The sequence below is a fragment of the Phymastichus coffea genome, unplaced genomic scaffold (assembly GCF_024137745.1).
Source record: "Phymastichus coffea isolate CEN01 unplaced genomic scaffold, Cenicafe_Pcof_1.1 PCOF00042, whole genome shotgun sequence".
In the NCBI taxonomy this organism is placed as follows: domain Eukaryota; kingdom Metazoa; phylum Arthropoda; class Insecta; order Hymenoptera; family Eulophidae; genus Phymastichus; species Phymastichus coffea.
Window position 1 is genome coordinate 998565 of NW_026706853.1, and position 20902 is coordinate 1019466.

The 20902-nt window shown below is 38.3% G+C and overlaps 1 protein-coding gene across 1 annotated transcript; it reads left to right on the forward strand.

Annotated features, from left to right (window-relative positions):
- Window positions 1-9023: 9023 nt before the first annotated feature.
- LOC131664168 (putative nuclease HARBI1) lies at window positions 9024-9715 on the forward strand. The gene is made up of 3 exons (XM_058935057.1): window positions 9024-9349; window positions 9423-9555; window positions 9638-9715. The coding sequence occupies exons 1-3, from the start codon at window positions 9024-9026 to the stop codon at window positions 9713-9715; spliced, it is 537 nt and encodes a 178-aa protein (XP_058791040.1).
- The last annotated feature ends 11187 nt before the right edge of the window (window positions 9716-20902 follow it).

Genomic DNA, 20902 nt, shown 5'->3' on the forward strand with positions numbered 1-20902 from the left:
TTAATATAAGTCTATGATATAGCCATCACTTAATAAGGTTAAGGGGGTATCCCTCAATAGATCGATGAAAAAAGTCAATTTTTTTATTGCATAAATCGAAAGTATAACATTTCAAAAATATGCTGTTCAAATTTCAAAACGAAATTCCGAGCGGTTTGGCAGTGTGGCTATTTTTGTGTACGGCCTTCGGCGCGCTGAGCAGGTAGGCAGGTGCGCGCTCGAGCAGTAGGCGCCCCGCTGAGTTGAAACGCTCCCCACTTATAAGTTACAATACAATAGATCTTTCTCGACCTTTCATTGTACAGATTATATATTCGTATACAGATTCTGTAATGGTAGTAGTGTAGTAGGGGGAAGGATATCAGTGTATAGGTGAGCATCCGTTTTGGAGACTGTTACTACAGTCTGCTCAGTTTTATTCCGGCTTTGGAATAGTAAGCATCTCTAGTAGCATTTTTTGAACTGTAAAAATGTCTAGTTATCCAAAAGGTGAGAAAGAAGATAATTATCGTGCATCAAAGCGCAGAAAGTCATTCCAAGGTAATCAGTTTTCATCGAAAGAAGGCGAACAAATAGGCATAAGCGCAAGTGCTAAAAAATTGGCTTCAGCTGCTAGTGAAGGTGTAGCAGTTAATGCAGCACATCGATTTCGAATCATAGAGTTCATGACACTCTTTACAGCGCTCTCAGAAATATTGTGTTGCAAAAGTTGTAAAGGAGGAGTAAAATTTCAAGAACAACTCAAACAATCTGGGTTCGGCTGGAAATTAGTTCTGACTTGCCGATGCGGATCAGTAACAGTTGACACAAGCCCTTACATAAATAATGGCTTTGAAGTGAATCGGAGCATGGTGTTTGTGATGCGGTTTTTAGGCATTGGCTTGAAAGGTATAACTCTGTTTGCCGGATTGATGGACTTCGGAATAGGAATCAGTAAAGGCGGCTACGACCGCATCCTCCAACATATACAAGACGCAACAAAAATATGTTTCAATCTTAGTTGTAAAAGTGCAATTGAGGAAGCAAAAAAACTCAATGAACAAAACTCAAGACCTCTTTTACAACTAAAGGTTTCAGGCGACGGATCATGGAAGAAACGAGGATTTGTATCTAAACTCGGTGTAACCACTCTTATCGAATATGAAACTGGAAAAGTCGTGGATTTAATTGTCAAAAGCAGTATTTGCCAAGGTTGTGCCACGTGTCCTTATAAAGAAGGTACACCCGAATATGAAACGTGGTTTGATGATCATGCCGATGAGTGCACTGCCAATCACGATGGGTCGTCTGGAAAAATGGAGGTTGACGCCGTACTAGAAATGTTTGGCAGATCTGTCGAGTATTATGGCGTGTACTATACTGTATAGATCGGTGAAGGAGACTCAAAAACGTTTCTTGCCATTTTGAAGGCGAATCCATACGGCGAAGAGTTTATAGTAGAAAAACGAGAGTGCATTGGCCATGTCCAAAAACGCATGGGTACTAGACTGCGTAACTTGAAGAAAAACGAAAAGATAGGTGCAAAGGGGAAACTAACTGGCAGTCTCATAAACAAATTATCTCAATATTATGGTTTGGCCATTAGAAGGAACGTAAATTCAGTAGAAGGCATGAAAAATGCTATAATGGCTACTTATCATCATTTCTGTTCAACTGACGAGAATCCGATGCACCAACATTGCCCTCAAGGTATAGATAGCTGGTGCGAATGGCAATCATCTCAACTAGTCGGTGCTAATGTTTACGAGCATCCCCCTCCACTTCATCCTGATGTACAAGAACATATACTCCCGATCTACGAAGATTTATCAAAAGAGGATTTATTGAAAAGATGTTTGGAAGGATACACTCAAAACGCAAACGAAAGTTTCAACGCTCTAGTTTGGAAATTTTCTCCAAAACATTTGCACTGTGGACCAAAAACAGTGGAAATTGCTGCATCAATTGCTGGTGTGCTTTTCAATGATGGGTTCCATGGTATTCTTAAGGTCATGCAGTGCCTTGAGTTCAATATAGGCTCTGCAGCTGCGAATTACGCTACTACATCGGACGAGGAGCGCGTCAAACGCCAGGACATGCGTAGCCAAGAATCAACGAGAGCCGCTAGAATTGCCAAAAAAAAGAAAGCTGCCAAGACTACGTAGTTTTATGAAGAAGAAGAAGGAGTTCTCTATGGTCCTGGTATTGCTGATTAAACAAAAAAAAATTTTTACGCACGTAAGTTTCGAAAAAAAGCCGTTTTTTTATGCCGCAAACTTTAAACGCGTTAATCTCAAAATCATTTTTTTTCAATTTTTCGAGTCTGCGGGAGTCATAACTCAGCGAATTTTCAACATTTCGAAAAAGAAAAACATTTTAAAGATAATTTAATTACCTAGTCCATATACCTATCGAGTAATGTGCCAAGTTATTGTTTATCCGTTTTTTTGCATAAACAATGAAAAAAAATTTTTTATTTTTTTTTTAAAGTCCGCCATTTTTTCAAATAATTTTTCCCCGTTTTAAAAATAGGTATATCGACGAGATATGTATCTTATAATAATACAAAAATGTATTTTTTACGTTACAGATTTTTTCCAAACCCAGGAGATCGCCCGCCAATAAGGAAAAAAAAAATTTTTCTACTTCCACCGCCTGTAGCTCATTTGTTTATACATATATTGTTATAAAAAAATTTCTCCTTATTCCAATTAACTTCAATAAACTACAGTCCAAATTTCAATTAAAAATATTAAATAGTTTTCTTTAAAAAAATTCCCAAAGTTTGCTGCGATTTTTTGTGATCTATTGAGGGATACCCCCTTAAAGGATTAAAGCTATTAATAAATTCGAATTAGAAATTGTACGAAAGAATAGAATTTTTCACCACTTCAATCCGGTTTCAGATCTGAATATAGCACACAAACCGCTGTTCTCTATCTCACGGACCAACATTCAGCCTCTTCCCAGATCCCAGTAAAATTTACTACGTCCACATGTCAAATTTAATACAGTTTATATCGATAGATCCTATAATGAAAGTATGTTCCTGCTCTACTACGTGATATGGTAATTTTTCATACAATTTTAGTCAGTTCTCTTATTGAAACATTAAAAATTAAACAATACTCACTGTCGGTCTTTTGCTAGAATCCACCTGTCGATATAGAAGCCGGAAAAACAACATTTCTTGAGAAAATCTTTGTGTTCCTTGGCTAACATTTCCAGAACAATGAACCATGTATCTACGTACGTTTCTTGTGTAAAAATTGTAGGAAATTGTGGAATTGGCAAATAGTCAATTTCATTTTCCAAAGTTTCTTGTAGATGAATAAAGTTCAGATGGAATTTTGAATTATCATGTTTCTTCAGGGTGTATAAACCATGGCAAATATTACATTGTTTCAATTCATTTAGAAGCGGGGCTGTTCACATATTTTTATGACTCCTACAATCAAGGTGATATTTCATGCTATTCGCATTATTTGAATAAAAAGAGCAAAGAAAACAAAAGAAATGTTTTGTTAATTTTTCTTTTTCATCATCTGATAAGAACGCGCCCATATGTTCATGATAATATACAGAGGAATGACTTGCGTCGAAATTATCGCTGTTCAGTGATAGTGGTATATCATGTTCTTCACTATCTATGTGTGCTTGTATGTCTGAGTTATCGTTTTTCAATAAAATATTGCAATATATACATAGGATACTTTTTCCATTTTCATCAACTTTTGGTAATAATGCTAATGAGTTTTTCAAAAACAAAAAAGACTTCTGGTTATCCTCTTCCATTGTTATGAATTTGACTTCAATCTGAAACAAATATGAAAGGTTATTATGACAATCAAGAGTTTTAAATTCAAAGCTAGTTAAAAATATTACTGTGAGGTATGGCAATTTCAGAACAGTGAATGAAATGACAAGATGAAGGTAAACCACTTCTCTCATAGCTCCATCCAACTTTTTTTATTAATCAACGTATAAAGTCGTACGAAGGCTTAATCGAAAGCTTCCGATGGGCTCCCTCCAAAAAACACATTGCTCCCTTCGCAGGAATCGTTTAATAAAAGTTATTAACAAATTAAGGCTTTGTTTATAATTTTCTAATTAATTATACAACATTTACAGACCAAAGTAGGCTAATTACGTTCCATAAACGATACACATCATTGCTCCCAAAGTCAAATCTCGCTAAATTCATTCATATTTGCAAAAAGTTAAGAACAAATAACGTCAACTAACCTCCCATGCTCGGTACGGTAGTGAGTAACGTCAGGTGACGTATAATACATGTATTAGGTATCATACTGTAGAACGTGGCCTGCGTACGCTAACTATAGTGATTAATTATTATATTTAATTCATTTTATAATTAATAGCGATTGTTATTCAATATTTGCACGCGTTTCATAGGCATTAGTATAAGCTATGAAACGCGTGCAAATATTGAATAACAAACGCTATTAATTATAAAATGAATTAAATATAATAATTAATTGCTTTTCCAAAAACCTTACGTTCAAGATTTTTTCAAAGGCTTAAAGAGAAAACAAACGCGAAATTTCAGAAAAACACGCTATATGTTGTCACGCGAGTCGGTAATCGCGTCGAATATTTGAACGCGCGCGATGCCTGTGTATGGATGTGGGGACGCGCTTCGTCAGCCGAGTTGGCGTGCGTAGCCGGCGACGAAGGAGAGAGAGCGCGGAGGAGAAGAGAGGGAGATAGGAAGTTCGGTCTTGACCGTGCGCGTCTCGCTGTCCGGAGAAAGAAAAAAGAAATCGGTTCCGAGTGCAAAAAGACACCGTACAAATGGCAAAAAAAAGGTGCAGTTAGATTCAGCAACATCAAGTGAGCAGCGACGCAGAGGAAATCCGAGGTGACATCGCGGACCAACAGCGAGAAACCTCTTCTCTCGGCGTGCCTCCGACGCCGAATACGACTACAAGCGCTACCGCCATTACACACTTCAGCACCCAGAAAACTTCCAGGAGAGAACGACGATTCCATCGCCGCTCGGGTAACGTCTGATCAACGTTACCCCGATTTTACGTAAGTCAACGTCAATTGAGCGAGATTATTGTGTGCGAATCGCAGAATATTAGTTCGCGTCCAAAAACTGTCTCTCGTGTGTTTACGCGTGTGTGAGTGAAATGAACATAGCGTAAGACTCTCGGCCAATATTTTCCAGTACGATCTGGACATGTATATTCTTAGTATACTGACAATATACGAAAGTTAGTGAATATACATCCCGAGTGTTTTCGTTAGTAGTTAGAATACCCTTCTCTCCAATGCACGAACTTTTATACTTTTCGTGCCCATAGCTGTCAACGAGAAGGAGCGAGAAAAGTCATCGAGCCACAGCAACGAGGCGGCGGTTAGCCTCGCATCGAAATCAAAAATAACGACGGAAAATGATATTTCCCCCCCGTTACAATGTACTCATTCCACTCTAAACAAGGTTACAATTAATTCAACAAAAATCACCATCTTTAGAAATTTTTTTTTAATTAATACTACGTATTCTATAAATATTTCCCTATGAGAAATTCGATTGCTCCCTAAACATATTTTTCATCTCAAACATATAAGTCAATCGAGTGCTTAGGCTCTTCGCTGGAAAAACATGAATGCCTCGATATCGAAGTTACAGGCTCATTTTCATTAACATTGATCAATAAAATTGACCTACATGTCGGCCAGACCATACTCTTATAAAAATATGATTGCTCCCTCCAAAAAAAATGTATTACAACAATTTTCTGACCATTTTTTCCGTCGCTAGTTAACAGCGTACCAAGGCCCGATATCCGCCAAGACATATATAAACAAAAACAAATTCTTAAACTGTTACGTCTCAATCAAAATATTCTAGTGACTACGATCACGAAATAATTTACGCATTAAATCATAGTGAAATAACATTTGCTCTAAGTGCCAGAAACAAAATACAACGCTGCAACAGAGAACTTGTAAGAACGGAACACCCGAAACTATTCATCGTAGAAAAAGACAATTACATAAACACATACCAACTAGAAAATGATTTAGTAAGCACAAGAAGCACCATAAACCTAGATCTATTTACATATGTCAATTCAAAATTTGTATACGTAGAAAAACATTTAAGGAGTCAATTGAACAAACTATACTTAAATTTAATAACAGAAAGATGCGAAGTTGAAAGGAAGGTAATACAAAATGCCCTATCCATTGCCACCCTCTCCCCTGACGAATTTGCATATGACATCATGAAAAAACCAGGATACATTGCAAGAGTTGCAGGAGAAGCAGTACACTTAATAAAATGTGTACCAAAGACAGTAAAAATAATTAAATTAGAAGAATGCTACAACGAACTCCCAGTAACCTCTGGAAACGAAACGTGGTTCCTGACACCAAAAACACACATCCTCAAAAAGAAAGGGGAACAGATAAACTGCAACGCACTCGTCCCAACATACTACAAACTCGAAGAAGAATGGGTAAGACTCACACCCAAACCTCAACCATGCGTAGCACCAAATACACTCAGACCTAACACAAAAATAGGATGGAATTTCAAAGCAATAAATTCACTAGCAACAAGTGGAGTATACTCTCAAGACGAACTAGACGAACTACAACAACAAATAATGTTCCCTATGGAGAGAACATCAATACTCAACGACATAGCAAGAGAAATAACAGGAGACGCGACAACGAGTGGGAGCATCTTCTCAGAAAATACCATAAAAAACATTGCAGTCAGCACCTGGAATATGATCATAAACAAAATGATCACTTGCGGATCAGTCTCTTCAGTTATAATTATGACATTGATCTTAATAAACACAATGAAATTAATAATAGATACAATAATTAGAGGATATGCACTACACGCAATCTTCGGCTGGTCGCTCCACCTACTCGGAGCCATCTTCAGCTCGATTACACACCTCCTCATCAAACTCGAGAAACCAAGCAAAAACAAAACAGACAATGACAAAAAAGAACATATAGAACTACAAGAAATCAAGATTATCCCCACAATACCCATCTCAACACCTAGATGCATAACACCACCTCCTCTACCAAACAGACCACCTTTTAGCTTCAACAATCAAACCGCTCTTTCAACTACACACAATCATTTGTTTTCACTAGAATTGGACTAATACAGACATGACACTCCTCAAATGTTGCTACATTTTAAGCGGGGAGGGAAGCGAGATGCTCGCTATAAGAAAAAAAAAACAAAAGAAAAATATATTTTTACATTATAATATATATATTTATTACATTATATTTACTACATTATAATATATATATATAAATTACAATTATGTCTACATTTACATTTATATACAATTACAATTGTATCGATGATCTACACTAGGACCTACAACTACATTGTAAAACTTACTAAAAACCTCCACGCACACTCGACGAAAACCATTACAATACACTAATAAATCATAAAAAAATAATTCGCGCAAATTCCAAGTGTCTTCATCCGGACCATACTCCCCCAAGAAAAAGGCCGTCTGCGTCACTCGATCGCAATGCCTCAGAGTACGCACCAACTGCCATCTCTGAAACTAACAAGCAAATAGGAAACAAATTAATTAGACATATCAATATACCAATATACAAACATACATTGTAAAACACTTACATCTATTTTCACATATTTTCGGGTCCCAGGCCTAGGTGCAACCGGTAAAGGCAAGCCCTCCCGTCTGGCCTTTTTTACCGCACGAGAATACTGCCAATCCGCAAACTAGAACAAAGAAATACAATGATAATAATAAAAATGAATAAGAAATCAAATTGTAAAATACTTACGCAAACCATCAAACAGCGTTTTCTAGAAAACCCATACATGTTGAATTCTGATCACAAGCGCAGAGAACACTTTGTAAATTATCGAAGCGACGCAGCCTTTATATACCAAATAATTTGTACACCTTGCAGAAAAATGATCCCACCGACGCAATCAAATTCCAACACTTCCGAAACTCGGAAATGCACATAACGAAATAATCTCTTCACCGAAAACCAACCATTGCAATTAATACATATTTGCAATATCTTATGCCCCGAGGTGTTACGTCTCAAGACGTATCTTTACTCATTTACATTCTTTAAAAGTGCAATCCCGAATTTCGCAAAATTAAAACTATATACACGTCCACCAGAAAACGATACGGCAGCAAAACACAAAGACCCTACTCAGCATTACACAACACACAATGAACTCAAAAAGAAAATTACTCAACTACACAAGAAACATCAGCGATTTATTGAGCACAAATTTATGTATATAAGATGAACCACTCGAGAGGTAATTCAGCAATTATCGTTACTCCGTACACGTCAGTTCGACAATTGACGAATAAAACTCTACATATCGACACTACAGTCGCGTGCAAGCCTGTTCGACAATTTGGCTAACTATTCAACTATTATTTGTCAAACTATATTATTTGATTTCAATAAATACGCGATCCATTAAAAGTGAGAACGTGCAATTACATTATTGAACCCATCCAAATATCAAGATCTACAATACGGAAAGTACTCTAAAAACTGTAAGTATAACAAAATAAATAAATACATTCATTCTTATTCATACATCGTATATTATTCATTACTTGTGAGCCTCAATCAGCCACTAGTACTATATTGGTACGTTTCGCACATTTGCTATTCGTAGTTTATGCACGAGACGTAACAAAACAACGGAGCAATCAATTACTTCAATAGTGTATGACATAATATGTGCGTTGAGTATTCTTCCAAAGGGTCTAGCCGGGTAAGATGGTCAAAAGTGCCCTTGAATGATCCGGGAAACCAATTGAACCCCGATATTCAGCATGGAAAATGGCCAAGATCCCTAAATTTTCAGAACCTAAAACGCATTAGGGACCCCAGAAAGTCCCTATACGTGGTTTTCGGTTTTCCCGCGATATCTCGGTCAATTTTTGACTTAGAGAGACATTTTTTTTTCAATTATAGGGTTTTTTGAGCCCTACAAACTGATCTGGTCCAAAAAAATGTTTCCATTTATGATGGGAGATCATATTTTTCAACAATGCTATAGAATGTATCCTTGGGTGGCGATAGAGCTTATTGAGTTATTGAGACCATTTTTGGAAGATCACTCAAGAGGAATACCACCACATCTTCAAGTGCTTGCAGTTCTTCGCTTCCTTGCTGAAGGTTCCTACCAAAAAGGAGCTTGTTATGATTTATATCATCCGATGAGCCAAATAACTTTTAGCAAATACCTTCACCATGTAGTGCCTGCTATTCTTCGATTATCTAATTTGTTTGTGAAGTTCCCTTCGATAAGAGAAGAACGTGAGATTGTCCAGCAAGGGTATATAAATACTATTTTATATTATTTGTTGATAAAATTTTGCAAATGTCTGAATATTTTATAACTATTACAGGTTCGAAGAGCGCTTGGGATTTCCTGGAGTACTGGGTGCCATAGACTGTACCCTCCCAAAAATTCGTGGTCCTGTGGATCACGAAGAAGCATACTTGAATTACAAGCACGAACATTCTTTTTGTGTGCAAACAGTGAGCATGAGCTTTTTTTGGTAAAACTGATAAGAATAATTGGATATTTTAATCATACAATTTATATTTATTTATCTTTTAGATTTGTGACGTCAATTACAATATTTTAAATATGAGGGTATGTAGTGGATCTACAAATGATAGATTTGTTTGGAAATAAATAATGTATGTACATACGAGGTGTGATCAAAAAGTAAGGTGACTTTATGATTATACAAAAAAATATTTATTTATTTATCAATATTTATATTTTCCCCTTCAAAGTAATCCCCCTCGGATATAATACAAATACAAAAATACACTTATGCCAACACTTCTTCCAATCGTCGAAGCAGTTCTGATAATCACATTTTAATATAAACCTTGAGTTCTTCCAGAGATGCATTCTTTATCTCTTCAATCGTTACAACACACCGTCTTTTCATAGATTTCTTGAGCTTTGGAACAAAGAAAAGTCGCAGGAGACTAAGTTCGATGAATATGGTGACTGAGGCATGATTGTAGTGTTGGATTTGGCCAAAAATTCTCTCACAAGCAACGATAAATGAGCAAGTGCATTATCGTAATGCAAAAGCCATGAATTCTTTTCCCACAATTCCGTAAACATTTACTTCGAATTGCTTCTCGCAAACGGCACATAACTTATAATACTCCTTATTAACTGTACAACCTTGTGGTAAGAACTCCTGATGCACTATACCATGATAATCAAAGAAAACAGTAAGCAACACCTTGACATCTTATCGAACTTGGTGTGCTTTCTTTGATCTTGGTGATCCAGAATACTTTCACTAGGGCGATTGAGCCTTAGTTTCGACGTCATAAGCATGTACCCATGTTTCGTCGCCTGTTATGGCTCTTTTGAGTAAATCTGGGTTGTCGTCGACATTATTCAACAGTTCTTGAGCGATTCTCATGCGACCGTTCTTTTGGTCACAATTTAGCAATTTCGGAACAAACTTCACTGACACACGTCTCTTACCCGAAATATTCGTTAAAATTACTTGGCATGAACCAAACGAGATACCGATATCATCAGCAACTTCTCTAATGGTAATTCGACGATCCTGCAACACAAAGGCGTCGCAAACTCTTCATCGTAATTTTCGTCAGTATTCATCGTCGCTATATAATCAATCGTTTCATCATATTGATTGCTACCCGCAAAGACATCGCTATCAAGTTCATCATTATTATTTTCTATATTGTCACCCATGGAATAATGATCGTCCGCTTCATCATCCAGGGTATACTCGCTCGTGGACGCAGTCGTTTTTTCATTAACATCTAAATTGGCGCAGGTGTCTTCATGACAGTTCGCACATAAATTAGAGCAACGTAATCCATATTCTTTGCAAGTGCATGAGTTATCGACGCAACTCTTTTTGCTACACGAGCATGAAATTTGATTGAGCAATTTAAGTGGAATTGGCGGATCAGTAGTACCAATTGGTTTTAAATGATTATTTTCAATTTGCCAACCCCAGTCGGTAGCTTGTAAATTTTTGTTGCCCAACTAAATTTGTAGCTGATAAAAAACTCGAAAAGCATGCTGTTTCGCGGATCCTTCTGTCGGTGGCAATTGTTCTAACGCGAATTTTGTTTTTTTTAGCTTTACTGTAATGTAAATAACGTAAATCGCTTAATGAAAAATTATTTGTCTTAGCTATAACTATTTTTTCAGCCTTACTGCTATATAATCCAATAATCAATTCATACGCTGCATTTGATATTTTTTCTTGAGTCGCATTCGCGTCGTAAAAATTTGAAGCGAGTTCCGACAGTCGTTCTGGTTTGAATGAATCAAATAATCTATGTTTGCCAAGATTATATAAACAAGAGGTTGTATCGCAACCGCAAAACGCATGCAAAAATCCAACAATTTTTTTACAAATTTTTATATTTAAAACTATTACAGCTATATAACTCAGATGATTTTGAACCTTTCATTTCTCTGGAAAATAGATATTATTCATGTTTTGTGCAAGTTGAGAAAGAATGACTAATAGATCGGTGTCTTCACCTACTATGATAACGTTACTACCTGAATTAAATCGAGCTTCTGTGATTGCAGTATTTACAATTACACTGTCAGCGTCTTCGAAAGCAACTTTAGTTCTAAATCCCGCTTCATTTATAAATATACAAAGCATATTTATAACCTCGTTTTGTTTTTCTCATTGCTCAAAAATGATTTTTGATTAACGAGAATCGTTGTATTCGTGTCAAAAGCTATGTCGCGTCCAATACTTTTTGATTGTCTCCGAGAACGCTCAACTGATTTAGTCGACATAGCTTCATCCTCGGGATAGCAGTCGAAAACAACATAGCTGTTTTGAGTGAAATGCCTTTTGACATATGCAACGTAATTACTTATAATTTTAGATACTTTGAAATTGCAAGGCCATATAACTTTATGAAGTAAAAAATCGCCATCTACTACATGGATAATCGGAGCCTGTTCGTTAGCGAGCACTTGTGAAATTAAAAAATTTGAAAAAAACTCTGATTTTTTGGTTTTCCGCAAACCGTTCTCATCAAATAGTGATAAAGGTATCGGTGCAAGTTCGTATAAGCTTGCGTATTCTTTAATGTCACTTCAAGTTGGTATAGGGGTAGTTATTAGAGGATGCGACGGGCGACACTTGGTCAGCAGATAGTTCTTAATAATATTTACAGAGTAAAAAAGGTTTGGTCCAAAAATATTTTGTTAATAACGAACGCTGTAATAAAAACTTTGAAAATCGATGAAATAGCCGATTACTAATGACTGTAGTTGTGGTTGTTAGGGAATGAGACGGGCGAAACTTGGTCATCACCTAGAAATTAACAATATTTACAAACTAAAAAAAGTTTGGTCCAAAAATATTTTGTTAATAACGAACGCCGTAATTAAAACTTTGAAGATCCATGAAATAGTCGGATTCAAGTTGGTGTAGGGGTAGTTCTTTGGGGATGCGACGGGCGATACTTGGTGTTAATATAAATTTTACCATTATAATGTATAAAAACCACCTTTCCTTAAAAAATTTGTTGTTAATAAAATGTACCGACTGTTATCCCGTGGTAGTCTGTCAAGTAATGGAATCCCTTGAGGGTAGTTCCAAGGGTGATATATGTACTTGTGGCATATTATCTTGATATATATCACTATATTATCCATCAGAAGCCATAAAAAAAATTTTTTTAGCATTTTTATTTTTTTTATTTTTTTGTTATTGAATAATGTTACGAACTTCAAACTCATCCGGCTATTGCCTTATCCCCCGTAAGGTTAAAGTCTAGGGGGTCAATTATTTAATTATTTTGAAATACAGAAATCGATCTCAAGAACGTTACCTAAGTAGCCACCCATATAAATGTAACAAAACTAATCAGCTGTGGAAACTTGAAAGTTCATAACTTCATCTATCCGAGACCGGCGAACCTTTCTATCTTGATCTTCCATACATCTTGCACCATTATACATACCCTAATTTATTAGAATTATCTCCTACATTTCTCTGCCATCCATTTCGAAGCCTGCCTAAACGGCTTGTACTAGTCGGTTGTCGATTGAGCTCTCAACGTTCTTGCAGCAGTTCTTTCATCGCCCATTCTAGCTACATGCCCCGTTCATCTTAATTTGTGTGTTTCCATTACTCTGCTAAAATTATGTGTCATAATAAAAGATACTAAGTTTCTTTAAATCTCTCGATCGCCACATATATATTCCAACCATACATATTAAACGAACCTTATTGTATTATATCAGCTTGATTTGTCTGTGTCCTGCTGATCCGGCATATGTGGAAATCAGAAGTTCTGATCAATAAAACTAGGTCGATACATTCTGTTATGATGAAAGTAACGAGGTATTTTATGCTTTTGAACCAGGACCTATTGTACCATATTTTCACCGCAGATACTTTGTCCATTATACGACACCGGATTTCCCGGACACAAGGTTATACTAGCGAAAAGCTATCATTGTAGGTTGATCGACTTATAATAGCTTGAGGTATGATGTGTTTCTATACGGCGTATGACGCCTGTGTCCGGCTCATCCGGTATGAGTAAAGCTACATTGGGGACGGAAAATTTTTTTAAGAAACTGACTACTTCATTGGACCGTACGGGTATAGGTCAACCAATCTTTTTTCACAAATTTTTTTTCAAGTACAAGCGTTTGATCTCAGCTTTCTTTTGGTTGCCTCCAAATTGCAGCAGATGTATTTCCCCGAAAGTTATTTTAGTTCAAAGAGAGCCTTCATTTTTCAATGTATGGTATAAAAAGCCTCATAAGTACTAAACAAAAGCCCATTGGATAAAACGGCGAAACACGGGTATTCTTATTTTGTATAAGGAAGAATTTCCCACAGTTTCATCTAAATCGATTTCACGCACGTCTGGTCCTCTTCTTATTAGTTTCGATCACAAGAATGTATTCTGATATGTCTATTACAATGACAAGCACTCTAAGTCATTTATTGTATATATTCAACTCTTATAAATTATAATTGCTAATTGAGTTTTATTTAAATAAGACCGAATTATTCGGACAACAGCTCATACTATCAGAACGATATTTGCAAAAGTAATGAGTAAATCATTTTCACAATTTTTAAACCATTTTGATAGTTCGAGTCTTAACAAAAAAGGGTATAAGTATGTAGTCCTTGGGTTCGATTCCCGGTATAGGCATTTCTGAATTTTTCAATAGAAAATAAGTTAGTGCGCTTAAGCCAAGATTATAGTCTTTACAGTGGTTCGGATTCATTTCTCTCAAGCAACATAAATTACTAATCATTGAACTGTAGGGTGTACATACTCTAGTAAGTGAGGAAGTCGATCTCGGTTACGCCATACGACAAGGCATGAGCTACTTTTTCAACTAAATCTTACGATAGTTTACCAAAAATTAACAAAAAGCACCAAAGGAGTCATGCTCATCACTCACGAGTATAGTGGGTGACGGCTATAGGGGGAGAGCAAAGCTAGCCGAAGTCGAAAGCGGCTCGGAAGCCCAAAATCGCTCGCACCGGCCGACTCGTGTTGCGGTGTTGCCGCTTCGCTCCGCTCATTTGAGAGCGGATTCAGGGTTCCGAGCCGCTTTCAACTCCGGCTAGCTTTTCTCACTCACTATAGTCGTCGCGAGTTCGAGACCACTTAGAAATTTTTTTTTTTTTCGTAAATTCGTTGATTTATTTCGATGACCGATTATTACATTATTTGACGGATTGGATTATTCAACTTTATCCAAAAACGCGGCAACACAAAGTTGCACTGCGTAGCACATCACTCGCCCCATCAACGTTCGCAGTAATCGCAGCCCAATTATTATATGGAGTTTAATTTGTTTCTCGAACAATATACAATCCAGTGCAATCGGATGAGAACATTACATGCTCTTTCGCACGGACTCGGCTATTGCATCGGGAGAGTGCGAGCTATACGCGCGTTGCGCATGCAATTGCACACCAACATCCCAGAGCATTTCAGACTTTTTTACAGGTTTTGTCGGGCGTTTGACCACCTGCGCAAAACAAGCGGAACTGCGTGCGCCCAAAAAAGACAAAAAATTAAATGAGCCGATGGCGTGGACGTTGCGCAATATTGCGGCAGCTCTCTCGCTGCCCATTATTCAGCGATTACGCGCCTTGTAAGCCTAATTCTAGATCGAATGAGTTTTTCGATTGCGCAATCCAAACACAGCCTGCGGCTCGCGCACCTTCCTCACGAGGAAAGCCTCAAACAATGACGAATTTTCGCCAACCGCATTTTTCGCCTTATCGTCGGCGGCGCAGGCGCTCTACGAGCGCGCTGCCTTGCGTCTATGTGTTACATAGCCAGAGACACGACCGCGCCGTATGCGGTTTTCGCGTTTCCTCTCTCCCTCTTCCATCAATCTGGCTTAGAGCTATTGTCCACTGCGACGTTACTTGACGAGCTGCCGCGACACACTACTTCAAGATCGTTTGGTTAATCATATCAGAGAGAGAGAGAGAGAGAGAGAGTCGCTGTTACAGCCAACACGTGTACAAAAAGCCTTTAATTTGCGTGCAGCCAGCGACTTTGTATAATATCCACGTTCTGCGCCCGGAGACTGAAGCTCGCGCGAGCTTTTGATATCTCTGAGCGCGGCTTATATAGGCGCGATTTCCATTGACTCTCACTTCCATGGACAATTGCAAATTTATTACACTACTGCTACTCGCCTCCTGCGTGCTCGTTTAAACAAATGCAGCTTGACTGATAACGCGCTTTATTGTGTAATGCCGCACGACCCAATCTCGAGATAACATTGATGTAATTGATTTTTTATTCGTATTCCATTTTTTTTCGCTACTGGAAAATTATTGGATGCGTTTGAGTCGATTGCAGGATATTATTCATTCGCGTTGCATTGTAAAGTCGCCACCTTTTAATAACTGAAATTAACTACAATAGCAACTGTCACTTACGACGATAATAAGTTCGTTTGTTTTATCAATTCGGTATACATGTCATTTGTCAACTGATCCACTGTGTTAGATTTTATTAGTTTGCTGTAAGTTTTTCATTGAAACAGATAAAATTGTATATGTTACTTTGAAGATTGCGTTAAATTAAAAAAAAAAAAAATTTATTTGTGGTCTCGAACCCGCGACGGCTATAATGAGAGGATAAAGCTAGCCGATGTCGAAAGCACAACAGCGATGCAGGTTCGCGAAAGCGGGCAATTCCGCGGGCAATTCGCGGAATTGCCCGCTTTCGCGAACCTGCATTGCTGTTGTTACCGTGTTTACACATGTTAGTATCGCTCTGGCTTTGACAGTGTGTGGATCTAGTGTGCAGTTCGTGGTTTTTTTTAAAATTTTTTTTAATTAGTACCGTTCTCCTTTATTTATTTAATTTTTTTAAATGGCTTCAACGAGTTTTGAAGATTTTGTCGCGGAAGTGATTGTAAATAACGTTACATCGATTTCCGAGGTAAATTTTAATTCTTCAGGAAAGGAGTCGTTATGTTCGAAGGTAAGTCAAATTACTTTTTTAAAAGTAAAAATTATAAAAACAAATATATGTATTTTATAATTATCTTTTCTGGTATATTTTTTTTTATGAAATGTCAACACGATGCGCGAGTTGACATTTCATGCACTTGACCGTCGCGTGATTTCCGCGAAATTTTTATTGTTTATGTATGCGCGCGCGGCCCTTTCCTTAGTGTTTAGCGCGCGGCCCTTTCCTTAGTGTTTAGTGCGCGGAATTTTGGATTAGAGTGGGGTGAGGCAGAGCCGCAGTTTATTGCAAGACTTCGGCTGGTGAAGACGTAAACGGTAAGTTGATCAATTTCAACAGTTTAGTGTCAGTTAATTATTTAGTGAAGTGATGATAGTGAATAGTGTGTTACAAAAAAATAAGATTAGTGTAATTGTATATTAGTGTAATGTGATAATTGTGCGCGATGATGTCTTTGACTTTTGTCTTCTTTGTTTTCTCTCTCTCTCTCTCTTTTACTCTCTTACTCTCTGTCTCTTCCTTTCTCTCTTTCTTCTCTCTATTACTCTATTTCTCTCTTCTCTTTCTCTTTCTTTCTCCTCTCTCTCTCTGTCGCTTTTGTCTCTCTTTCTCTCTTTCTTGCTCTTTTCTCTTCTGTCTTTGTCTCTTCCTTTCTCTCTTTCTCTATTTCTCTCCTCTCTTTCTCTTTCACTCTATTTCTCTTCTCTCTCTCTCTCTCTCTCTCTCTCTCTCTCTCTCTCTCTCTCTCTCTCTCTTACTCTATTTCTCTTTTCTCTCTCTTTCTTTCTCTTCTCTCTCTCTCTCTTTCTTTCTCTTCTCTCTCTCTCTCTTTCTTTCTCTTCTCTCTCTCTCTCTCTCTTTCTCTTCTCTCTCTCTCTTTCTCTCTTTCTTGCTCTTTTCTTTTCTTTCTCTGTCGCTTTTCTCTCCCTCTCTCTTTCTCTCTCTTGAGATTGAAATGGAGTTTCCAACAGACCGAATGTCATTACACGTCCTCAATGTCATTTCTCTCCTCTCTTTCTCTTTCACTCTATTTCTCTCTCTCTCTCTCTCTCTCTCTCTCTTACTCTATTTCTCTTTTCTCTCTCTTTCTTTCTCTTCTCTCTCTCTCTCTCTCTCTCTCTCTCTCTCTCTCTCTCTCTCTCTCTCTCTCTCTCTTACTCTATTTCTCTTTTCTCTCTCTTTCTTTCTCTTCTCTCTCTCTCTCTTTCTCTCTTTCTTGCTCTTTTCTTTTCTCTCCCTCTCTCTCTCTCTCTTACTCTTTTCTCTTCTCTCTTCTCTCTCTGTAGCTTTTCTCTTTCTTCATTTACTATTTAGATTTTTTTCTTTCTATAGATGTCAGAACAGCAGCAGCCAGCGAGTGAGGTGGCGTCGGCAAATACTTTGGCGGCAGCTCCACCGGCGGTGCAACCGGCGGCGGCAGCGATACCACCAGCGGCTCCACCGGCGGTGCAACCGGCGGTGGCATTGATACCACCAGCGGCTCCACCGGCGGTGCAACCGGCGGCGGCAGCGATACCACCAGCGGCTCCACCGGCGGTGCCGTTCTACCAAGGTCAATATTGGCCAGGGCCACCGGGGCTGCCCCCGTATTATTGGCAAGGGCCACCGCCGGCCTGGCATTTGCAGGCAATGCCACCGGCAGCCGCACCGGCAACACGACCGGCTGCTGGCTTTATTCGGCCTGCGCAGCCGCGGCCAGCGCTGGAGCGACCAGCGCCGTACAATAGGTAAGAATTTGATATGTTATAAATGAAAATTTTATTATTTATTATTTATTATTTTTTATTGATTATTAATTATTTTATTTTTCAGAAATACTGAGGGTTGGCCGGCAGACGCAGTTGCCGAAAATGCAAAGCTGAGATTTGTAAGTATCTGATTATAATTATTTATTATACAAAGTTTGTTATAATCAATAAATTTTTTTTTTTTTTTCAGAAATTGGCAGCAGAAAGGCGCTCCGTGCGATACTGGAAGGGCCAAGCAGAGTACTATGAACAGGCATATCAAGCCGAACGACAGCATACGGCATCGAGCGTAAGAGATAATGAAATAAATTTATTATTTATTATTATAAAATTTACAAACAAAATTAATTATGAATTTTTTTTTTCAGATTGTCATCCCCATGAAATAAAGAAGAAAGTAAAACTAGTTTTTTTATTATATGTTGTATTAATTTTGTAATTTTTAAATAAAAAAATAAAATTTAATTTATCCTCCTCATTTCTCTCTCTCTCTTCTCTCATTTCTCTCTTCTCTCATCTCTCTCTCTCTTCTCTCTTGCTCTCTCATTTCTCTCTCTCTCTCTCTCTTGAAAAATCTGATGCGCCTTTCATCTCCAACCATGATTATTTGATTATCGATTATAAAGTCAAATCCAGAAAATTGCTTCCGGTTCTTAAGAGAACACGTGACTTTAGAAGCTTTGAATCGGGCGTATATGCATCGGAGTTGATCGCAGGTTTAGAAGCTTCTGAATTTGACGCTGTGGTCAAGTATGATCCGTGCCGATCACTTACCATTTTTCGAAACCTTGCGGTCACTCTGCTTGATCGGTATGCTCCATTGACGCAGCGAACGGTCAGGAGACGTCCTGCTCTTTGGTTCAATAATATGTTAAAAGAACGATCCAAAACTGTAAATAAATTGTATACTAGGGCAATCCGAGCGGACAGCAGTAGCATCTTGGCAAATTTTAGGCGGGGTCGTAGGGAGTTAAAGCGAGACGTAGCTCGAGCCAGAGACAAATTCCTTACCGAACATATAAACACAACTAGTAGCGTCTCTAAGAAGTGGTCGTTGTTAAGCAAGATTGGCATCACGGGAGCGCGTTCAAATTCGCCTTTGACCCAATTTAATGCAGCCAAATTAAATAGCTATTACGCCTCTACTGCAACGGCTCATCCTCTTTGCACTGAGGATGAGCTAAAATCCATTTTGACCACTCCGTTAAGGGATGATCAACCGGTCTTCGATATGTTGCCCCTTTCGTATCATGAGGTTCTTCAGTCCTCACTGGCTAGCATTTCGAAGGCCAAAGAGGCCAGCTATGACGGCTTATCGATGGTTTATTTTAAAAATATCCTTCCGGTGATCTCCAAATACATGACGGATATATTCAATACGTCGCTTGCCACTTCATGCTATCCTGACACTTGGAAAAGAGCCACAATTATTCCTCTTAAAAAGGTACCTAAGCCCACTACCGAGTCCCATTTCGCTACCTGTCCCATTTCGCTAAAGTTTTTGACAAATTAGTCACTAACAAATTGATCCAATTCCTGGAAGCGAATATGCTGCTGTCAAATTACCAATCAGGGTTTCGGAAGCACCATAGTACACAAACAGCACTGTTGAGATTGACTGACGACATTAGGCGAGGAATTGATAGGGAGATGGTCACCCTGTTAGTCCTCTTTGATTTCAGGAAGGCCTTCGACTCTGTCAGCCACGTCGTCTTGTTGAAATTGATGCGTTTGTTGAACTGTTCCGATAGATTTATCACTTGGTTCCATTCATACTTGACCGGCCGATCTCAAGCGGTTATCGATTTAAATGGCGAACTCACTGAGTTTTTAGACCTCACTTCGGGCATACCGCAGGGATCCAGTCCCGGTCCTATAGCTTTCTTAATACTCATTAATGGTATCATAAATTGCCTAAAGCACTGCAAGGATACGGCTATCCTATTTGCTGACGACTTCCAGATCTATTTGCAGTGCAAAAGGTCTGATATACCTTTATGCGTTGAGCGGCTAAATGAAGACATCAGGCTAGTGGTTGAATGGGCCGACGAGCACCTCCTATCATTCAACCATTCTAAGGTCACAGCGATCATTATCGGGTCTGAACAGAACATGATGCGCCTCGACCTAAATGCTGTTCCTCCTATTATCATTAATGACTCCACAATAAAACTAGTCAGCAGAATTCGAGATCTGGGCATTACCCTGACGGATAGATTGAAGTGGAACAAGCAAGTAGCGCAGGTGTGTGCGAGGATTTTTTGTGATCTGAAGCGACTCAAACACAGGGCCGCCTTCCTGTCGTGGCAATTAAAAAAGCAGCTTGCTTCTGCTCTTCTGTTCCCTCACTTCGACTACTGTTGCCTCGTATATTGTGATCTGCCGGATTGCCTTAATGGAAAGTTACAGGTTATGTTAAACAATATTGTCCGTTTTGTCTTCGGATTAAACCGTGAGTCAAAGTTGGAACCGTTTTACAAAAAGGCATCATGGCTGCCTATTGAACTAAGGAGGCAGTATTTTATGGCAGTTCTGACGTATAAGATTCTTGATATTGGTAAACCCGAATATCTGGTTGCTGCCTTCCCGAAACTAAGCACCGATGTTAGGCGCTCAGA